This window comes from Myotis lucifugus, unplaced genomic scaffold, assembly GCF_000147115.1.
Source record: "Myotis lucifugus unplaced genomic scaffold, Myoluc2.0 scaffold_23, whole genome shotgun sequence".
NCBI lineage: Eukaryota > Metazoa > Chordata > Mammalia > Chiroptera > Vespertilionidae > Myotis > Myotis lucifugus.
In genome coordinates, this window is record NW_005871071.1 from 4,176,171 (window position 1) to 4,186,071 (window position 9,901).

Here is a 9,901-nt window from a genome sequence, read left to right on the forward strand (position 1 = left end):
AGGGATTGGGCCTGCCCTCTGCCACCCGGAAGCAGGCCTAAGCCAGCAGGTCGTTATCTCCCGAGGGGTCCCAGACTGCGAGAGGGCACAGGCCGGGCTGGGGGACCCCCCTCCCCCCGCCCCCCCGAGTTCACAAATTTTTGTGCACCGGGCCTCTAGTATATAAATAAACTTCTTTCTTTATGATTTTAAGCTCTATATTCCAAAAGGGAGGGAGTTACGCATATGAACTTTCTTGGGTTAGAATTAATGTGAGTTACTTAAGCCCTTTCAGTTTTCTCATCTATATCATGAGAATAATAACAATTCTCATCTCAGTGTATCATGAGGGGAAATGAGAACTGGTGTATAATGAGAATACAGAGTGGTATTCAGTAAATTGCTAATATTTTAATTTTAGCTCCTATATATATGGAAGTATATAACCCGTGAGTAATGTATTTACATTGGTATTCAATGTGTAGACTGTGAGCTTCTGGAAGGCCATCTGTGTTCTCACCCTGAGAATCACTGTGATATCTGGGTAGGCCGCGGTAAAAAATGTGTGCAGAAATTATTTGAGAGTCACTGAAGAGTACAGTTTGTGCATGTGTGTCTTTATATAACTACTAGGGGCCCAGTGCACGAATTCATGCACCTTGAAAGAAACTGTGGGCCGCGAGGCTGCTGTGGGCACAGGGGCGGGTCTTGGCCCATCCTCTGCACCCCTGCCTGACCCCTCCCACCATGGTCCCCAGTTCCCTGTCTGCCGGCAGCCCCACTCCCACTGCTGCCGCCCCCATGCACTGACAGTGCTGGCCCCACTCCCCCCACTGACTGTGCAGAGCAAATGCTGGCACCAGCAGCAGGTGGGAGCAGGGCCGGTGCTGTCAGTAAGTGCGAGTGGTGGCTACTGCACCAATTGCCCCTCAGGAGCAGGGGGTGGTGGAGAAGCCCTGAGGGGCAATTGGGGCCAGCATCCACTGGCACCAGCAGCCACCACTGGCACCCACTGCCGAGCGCCAGCAGTGGGTGCGAGTGGCGGCTCCGGCGCCAAAAGCAGGTGCGAGCGGGGCTGGCACTGGCAGCAGGTGCAGGCATCAGTAGCAGGTGCAAGCGCCTGGCGGAACCGCGTTGTGCAGGAGCAAGAATTTTCAGTAACCACCAGAGGCTTGCCCCGACGACAGTGAGCAGTCCCCTGCCTTGGTCTGGCGCCCTGCTCACCTGTTCCACCCTCCCGTGACTGATGCCTGCCATGTTCCACACTCTGCCACCTGCTGCTGATGCCCACCATGTTCCGCGTGCGCCCCCTGGTGGTCAGCGCACGTCATAGCTACCGGTTGTTCGGGTGTTCCACCGTTCGGTCTGTTTGCATATTAGGGTTCTATATATATATATATAGATTCTAATAGCTATACTGATTATATGATAAAATGTTGATTATATAAGATACAAAATACAATTTATCAAAATTTAAAGTGTTGTACTTGGTACTGTGACTTACTACTATGACTAGACCCAAATGAGAAAAATTTATTTGACTTTTATAATATACTCTGTGACTTCACCCTGTCTGTGGGTATATATATTGATTTCAGAGAGGAAGGAAGAGGGAGAGATAGAAACATCAATGATGAGAGAGAATCATTGATTGGCTGCCTCCCACATGTTCCTACTGGGGGTCAAGCCCACCACTCCAAGCATGTGCCCTTGACTGGAATTGAATCCAGGACCCTTCAGTCTGTAGGCCAACACTCTATCCACTGAGCCAAACCAGCGAGGTCAAGTTTTGTTTGTTTGTTTGTTTAATGTCCATTTTCCCCTCCAATGCAAGTGTTTATTTTAAATTGCCATTAAATGGACGAGATTTAAAAATTATTTAAGGATCTGTAAACACATCCAGAGCATTACACTATGTACGACTATAAACGTACTATTCATAATCTTCTTTTAGACATTGCAAAATGCCGGAGTCCATTCATTGTCTTCACTAGCTGAGTTTAAACAGAGACCCCCAAAAGCTAGTAACCTTTGAAGTCCTAGCAAAGGTCAGAACTGCACCACCCAGTTAATCTAGGAACCACCCAGTTAATTTAGGTAATAATAGCTGAAGCATCTTCACCTTAGTTCCCTTGATTCCCATTTATTATTATGTAAATCCTTGCTGATGGGCTAGTCTGCCTGTTAATGGGGTCACCTGCCTAAGGGCTATGCTATGAGTGCATCCCAGATGAATAAAAGCTTGGTGAGACCTAAGCACAGAGGAGGAAGTACTTCGGGACTTGCCCGCCTGGTCCCCCAATATTGCAAAATTATCTCGTGTCTTTTTCTCTCATTTGCTGTGCGGCTCCACTTTCAGATACCGAACCCTACTCCACGCAGAACGTGGAGGGAGTGTTACTCGACAGCAAAATATTATTCAGGTGCTCATTTTAGGATACAATAGTTATAAATTGAGGGTTGTGATAGAGGTTTGTAATCTTTTTCCAAAGATTTAACAACTTATCTGAATACATAATTATTTGAAATGGGACAGTATACTTCTGCCAGGGGCACAACTTAATTGTTATATGTCAGAGTTTCCCTCTAACTTAGAGACTCTACAGTAGACTGCCTTTCCCTTTGAGATTTATTTTTGATTAGAGATTTCTAGGGAATTGTCCAGGGTCTCAGAATACATGGGTTTAGTCTCTCTCCTATTGTTAGCAAGGCACAACGTTTCTGGGGTGATTTTTGAAATTTTGCTGCAAAAAAAATAAGAGAAAGAGAGTCTTTTAAAAAGTGACTTCGAAGATGTGCATCCTTTTAATCAATTACTCATTCTCACTGCACAATTTGTTTAGTGTCTCAGAGTCTCAAATGATCTTAATAGTTATCTAGACCACATTGCTCATTGTCAGCTTTCTTATAAATTATGGGGATTAGGTGAATGATCTCCAAGGCCACTTCTTGCCCCGAGTTCTAGATTATACATGCAAGGTATAATGATAGCGTACTATGTATATTATACCCATATGCTTTTATTTACATTATGAATTTATTCCTCATAAGAATACTGAGATGTAGGCAACACAGGTGACGGTAACCTCATTTTACTACACATTACCTGTATAATCTAGATATAAAGGTCACAAGGGTAATAGCCACCCTAGGACAGGTATCTGAATTCCGTGTCTGTTTCCACTACATTTAGCAATCCAGATTGTTCAGGATCGATTCTGGTTAAGATCTGGTTTCTTGAGGCTTTGGTCTTGGTGCTTTTGTTTTCTGATTTGGATATTAAGAATCCTATGACTATCTATGGTTTTAATCTATGAAATGTTTTGACTTATTTGATTTTCTAAACTCCAAATGCCTTGTATTTTGTTAGGTATTTAAACATTTGTTTATATTTGCATGGGTGGATGCTTTATCAGATGGGGGTCTTCAGATTATAATGTATATTTTCATTCATTTGTTCAGCAAATAGTTACTGAGTGCCTGCCTGTCCTACACCCTGTGTCCCTGGAATATAGCAGTGGGCATGTCAGAAAGAAGTCCCTGTCTTTGGAGGAGAATTTAAAATCTAGTGAAGTTGAGATGAATTTCATATGAATCAGAATAAAGCAAAAGTGTAATGGTGAAGAAGTTTGCTTTGAGTAACTGTTGCTATTATTCCAAGGTATGTAAGCTAGAATTAAAACAGTAGTAATTTACTGAGTACATTCTGTGTTCTACATTGTATGCATGTTCTCATTTCATCCTCACAGTATCCTGCTCTAGGTATAGTTATTATTCTCATGTTACAGATGAGAATGTTGAAGCTCAAGTCTTAATTTTAAAAACATTTAAAACTCACAGACAAGTAGTAAGGATAACACACAAATCTATTTTCATGAAAACTATTTGATAGGAAGTTGCCAGTGTTACCTCCCCCCTCCAGTCTTTTCAGAATACTTTAGTATATAGAACAAGGATATTAACCCTTGCAATCACAATAAATCCTTCAAAATTAGGAAGTTAATATTGATATACTAGCGGCCCAGTGCATGAATTCATGCACCAAGGGGGAGGGGGGGGCGGCGGCGGTTCCCTCAGCCTGGCCTGTAGGATCAGGCCAAAACTAGCTCTCCAACATCCCCCTAGGGCAGTGATGGCGAACCTTTTGAGCTTGGCATGTCAGCATTTTGAAAAACCCTAACTGAACTCTGGTGCCCTGTCACATATAGAAATTTTTTGATATTTGCAACCATAGTAAAACAAAGACATATTTTTGATATTTATTTTACATATTTAAATGCAATTTAACAAAGAAAAATCAACCAAAAAAATGAGTTCGCATGTCACCTCTGACACGCGTGTCATAGGTTCGCCATCACAGCCCTAGGGGTCCCAGATTGCAAGAGGGCGCAGGCCAGGCCAAGGGACCCCACCAGTGCACTATTGGGTCTGGGGAGAGACGTGGGAGGTTGGCCAGCTGGGGAGGGGTCGTGGGAGGGCTCCAGGGTATGTTCGGCCTGGCACACTCAGTCCAGATCTGCAGGACCCCAGCAGCAAGCTAACCTACCAGTTGAAGCATCTGCCCCCTGGTGGTCAGTGCTCATCATAGTGACAGGTCAACCAGCTGACTGACTGCTCCCTGGTGGTCAGTGCACATCATAGTGAGCAGTTGAGAGGCCTTTGCATATCAGCATATTATGCTTTGATTGGTTGAACGGCCGACTGGTCGTCCAGACACTTACCACATTAGGCTATTATTATTATATAGGATTACTATCATTCAATTCTTAGGCCTCATTAAAATTTTGCCAGTTATTCCAGTGAGTCTCTTAGAGCAAATTAATCCAGTCTAGAACAAGGTTTTGCACTTAGTTCATGTCTCTTTAGTCTCCTTCGGTTGGAACAGTTTCTTATTCTTTCTTTGACTTTCATGATCTTGAAACGTTTGAAGATTACAGACCAGTTATTTTGTAGAGATTCCTTCAATTTGTATTTTTTGTGATAAGATTCAGGTTGTGCATCTTTGGTAGGAATATCACAGAATTGATACGTGTTCTTCTCATTGCATTTTTCCTTCTCATTGCATGTTGTCAAGTGACACATGAATTTGTTTTATTCCCATCACTGAAGTTATTTACTTTCATTATATGATTAAGGTGGTGTCTGCTAGGTTTTCCTGTACATAGCATTACTTCTCTGTGTTTGAAGCAGAAGAGGTTCAAGTTGGGATTATAGTGTTATTGAAACCAGAACTCAGAACTCCTGGGTTAGTTTAGTACTAGGTTTAATGTGTGATCCTGATATACTGAATTGCAATGCTGAGAATATTTCCTATAAATAAATCTTGTTTGCATGGTGCTTAGGTACTGTAGTAAGATTAGTACAGCTCTATCATAGGTTACATACTCTTAGGCCAGCATACTCTTGAAGAAGTGAGCCATGAGAAATTAGTTACTAAATTCCAAATAAATGAACTACAAATAAAATTTTGAAGGCAACTGGTTTGTGGGCTAAGCACTGCCTATATTGATTTTATGTTCATGGTGTCAGTGAGTACTCAAGGTTATGTGCCTGTGTGTTTATCTATGTAACTGAACATTCTAAATAACATATGCCACAGGTTTTTAAATTTTATATTGGTTCTTACCTTTGTAATGCTTTAGTAACAGAGGTCCTGCAGGACAGGTCTTTATTTTTATTTTTTAATTTTCTCAAGTCAAATGTGGAAAGTAACGTTGGTATCTTCCTCCTCTATTATCTTTGATATTTTTATTGAGGGGAAATATATATTATTAAGTCACAGGAGAAAACTTACTAATTTACTCTGAGAACTTAAAGCATTATTCACTCCCAAATTATTTGTATTTCTGAAAAGAATGCCTATTTGAGGGGAAACTTTTAACTCAATGTTTCACAAAATGTAATGTGCGTCTCACTAGATGATTTTTCAGATCATTTTGGGTGGTACCCAGGTTAAAATGATAATTATGTATTCATTTTAACCTTTGTCACTAACACATGAAGTAGAGATTTCATGAAAATTACTGTTTAAAAACATTACCAAATACAAAATTTAGTCAAATAAAAATTATTATTAAAGTAGTATAGATGGAACATGAATATGATGGAAATCATGACAGTCATATATCAATCTTTGATGACCAGGAAACACTGATTTTATGGAAAAGATTTACTTTTTAATAGCAAAATTCAAAAAATTGTTAATTAGTTGAGATGACATTTCTGGGGAGAGTCTGCAAAGCTGCCTTCAAGTTTATAGTATATAGACAGCTCTATTCTTTTTAGTTTATTTTTAATTTTTTGTTATTTTTAATATATATATTTTTTGATTTTAGAGAGGAAGGGAGAGGGAGAGAGAGATAGAAACATCAATAATGAGAGAGAATCATTGTTCAGTTGCCTCCTGCACGCCCCACAATGGGGATCAAGCCCGCAACCTGGCATATGCCCTGACTGGGAATTGCACCATGACCTCCTGGTTCATAGATTGGTGCTCAACCACTGCACAATGCTGGTCGGGCTGACAGCTCTAGTCTGGAGAGGCCTAGCTGGGCTTTGGTGAGGTCAGGATCACCTAGCCTCAGAGCTGGGTGTGGAGTGGGCAGACTGTTTCTATCATTCTCTTCTTAAGTATCAGTTATCAAGAATTGGAATAAAAGTCATTCATCTTGGACAGACTAACACTAAGCATGGTCATTTCAGTGTCTCCTGACTACCTTCCCCTCTAATGGATGGCTCTGGTAGAACATGTTCAAATTTGTGTCATTATAAATCCACTTTGCGATATGATCAGTTTTCTGAATCTAAGACGATCACTGTGTACACTTCTTTCCTTCTCCATGTTTGCAGGATTCTCTCAACATGAGGTCCTCCCTGCAGGCAGTCACTCTCTGGGGGAAAAAGGCCCCTTCCCACAGCATCACCACCATCATGATCACTGATGACCAGCAAACAATTGTGACTGGAAGTCAGGAGGGTCAGCTCTGTCTCTGGAGTCTCTCACCTGATCTAAAGGTTAGTGAAAATATTATATAGAAATAGACAACACTCACAAAATAAGCACAGCCTGCGTCCGTCTGCAATGACAGTGGAAGGTTGGCGTGATTGTTAGGGAGATGCTTCTTAAAGTCATAAATTGGTTTTACTTCTGGATCTGGAGAGAATGAAGTGTGACATGGTGGATCAAGATCATATTGGAAATTATATTATGACTATTGCTATTTTAGTTACCAGATATTATCATCCTTTAAGCTATGCTGAGTTTTACTATTTTATATCCTGAATTATATGTTTAAGTAACTGAACTACAGATGTGTAAGTGTAATTCTAAAAATGATGGCTCATTAATCTAAACAAAGGGCACCCTTGAAAACCACTATTAACTAAATGAGTAATATCTTAATTATCTGGGTGTTTCTGTCAGTTGGCCTTCCTGCTATTCTTTTAGTCTCCACTTGCCTGTGATTTTCACAGATCGGATCACAAAGCCCTAAATCCAATTTACTATTGTCGTCCTCCTGTTTCAGAACCTGACCTCACCTAAGATTTGGCCATTGATTAGCGATTAATTGTCTATGTCCCAAGTCATAAACATTTAACATATTGGAAGAGATATTTGCTTAGTGCTAGCAGCCTGTGGACCCAATTTGAACATTTAAACTAATGATGTACTTAAAGTATACTGCCCTCATTAAGAAGCCTTTTAAAGATCAAAGACTATTTTTAGCCTTTAAAGTTTGTCACTTTAAAACCTAAATTAACAATTAATTGTAATTCTATTTTATAGTGCGATTAGTTAACATCCCCCATCACTGAGCAGTTTCACTACAGGACTGCCAAGAACTGCATAGCAGAGCAGCTCAGCTCAATGTTAATGAATATTCCTGAGAGAAGGAACTGGTGTTATTTCAACAGTTGAGCTTTGAAAACGGTGGCCCTCACACTTACTATCTCATCTCTCATGATTTAAACTCAGACCCCTAAATGGCTAAAAATGTCTTGCTATTCTTTTTGATATTGAAGTGTTGTGTTTTCTGGCTGGAATAGTTGTCTTATAATATGTAGGTTGCTATAGCTTAAGAAATTTCGAATCCTCACTTCTGTGTCTTCTTAGGTATGTTCCTGGTATTTATTTAACATTTATTCAACATGCATTTGTTGAGTGGATATTATAAGTTAGGCAGTCTGCTAGGTACCTGCATTCAAACATGAACGAGAAGACCTGGTGCTGGCTGCCCAGGGGTTGCAGTAGAGGAAGGATGCAGGCGAATGCAATGCAGCTGTGTTATAATACAAGGTATTCTAAGTAGGGCATGGTCTGCACCGCATCGTCAGTGGGGAACTAAGCCCTGCTTTCCTTAGAAGCAGGTCTTTAGCTTGGGGTTAGAGCAGTGGTTCTTGCCCTCCCCACACCCCAAGAGACATTTGGTAATGATGGCAGAAACCTGTTGGTTGTTACAACTAGAAGAAGAGGGTGCTACTGGCATGGAGTGGACAGAGGCCAGGGATGCTGTAAACATCCTCTAAGGCACCTGACAGCCCCTCACAACAAAGAATTATCCCATCCAAAATGCCAATACTGCAGTAATGGTATTGAGAAATCCACAGTTACAGATATGGTGTAGGAACTGGAATCCGATCAGCAGGGATGGAAGAAACAAGGAGAACCATTAGGGAGTTTTAAAGAGGAGGTTGTATCAGCTTTGTGTTTTTGGAAATTTACTGTGAGGACAGGTTGAGAAAGTTAATAACTCGAATAAGATACCGATTAGTACCAATGTGAGATTTTCCACATGAGAGTTCTCCTTAACATTTTCTATGGCTAACCATAGGGCCAGAAAGAATGAACATCTCTTATTTTTCTCATGAATCTCACCCAACAACGTATCAACTATTAGCAGGAAAAAAAATCTAGGTTTTTAAAAAATCAAGGACATTTTTTACTCCTTTTGGGATCGGAAAGGCAGTCAAGTGAGTGGTCCATCATTGATATTTTAATACTTAGTGGTTTAATTTTATTTTTTTAAAAGAATATAAAAAGGCATAATTTGGGCAAGGGAGGTAGAAGGGAGGCCTTGAGGACATGGGAGATTGTAAGAGAGAGAGGACATAAATATGTGGGTGACGGAGTGGCTGTTGGGCAGTTTGAAGCTTAAGGGCATATCAAGGTGAGGACAGCAGGTAGCAGAGAAGGAAGTTGCAGGGGGTGGAGTGTAAAATAATCTGGGAGCATTTATTTTCTCTTTATACTAAACTTAGAAAGTGCCTTCCCCTCTCCAAAAGGATTCAGGTAAGAAAATACATCAGGTTCTGGGGCAGTGATGGCGAACCTATGACATGCGTGTCAGAGGTGACACGCGAACTCATTTTTTTGGTTGATTTTTCTTCGTTAAATGGCATTTAAATATATAAAATAAATATCAAAAATATAAGTCTTTGTTTTACTATGGTTGCAAATATCAAAAAATTTCTATATGTGACACGGCACCAGAGTTAAGTTAGGGTTTTTCAAAATGCTGACACGCCGAGCTCAAAAGGTTCGCTATCACTATTCTAGGGTCTTAAACACTCACTTGTCACCACATATAGTTGTAAAACAAACTTAAGGACACTTGCTTATGCAGTCATTAGACAGGTTACACAGATGTGGTGTTTTGTTGTTGTTGTTCTAGCTGTAGATCCCTCCTTCAAGTTTCTCAGTCTAATGTAGAAGACAGACTTTAAGTTGTAAAGTAGTGGGATTCCTTCTGTTTCTATAAATATGATGTATATCATATAAGTGAATGCATACAGTATTTATCCTTTTGTGACTTGCATTTTTCACTTAGCACAGTGATGGCGAACCTTTTGAGCTCGGCGTGTCAGCATTTTGAAAAACCCTAACTTAACTCTAGTGCCGTGTCACATGTAGAAATTTTTTGAT

The 9,901-nt window shown here is 40.5% G+C and overlaps 1 protein-coding gene across 1 annotated transcript in view; it reads left to right on the forward strand.

The window, feature by feature from the left end:
- Positions 1 to 6,834: 6,834 nt before the first annotated feature.
- WDR72 (WD repeat domain 72) overlaps positions 6,835 to 9,901 on the forward strand; it is a 181,897-nt gene continuing 178,830 nt past the window's right edge. Inside the window, 1 exon segment of the mRNA XM_023751593.1 lies at positions 6,835 to 6,993. Within this exon segment, the coding sequence (XP_023607361.1) occupies positions 6,841 to 6,993 (153 nt within the window). The 5' untranslated portion in view covers positions 6,835 to 6,840.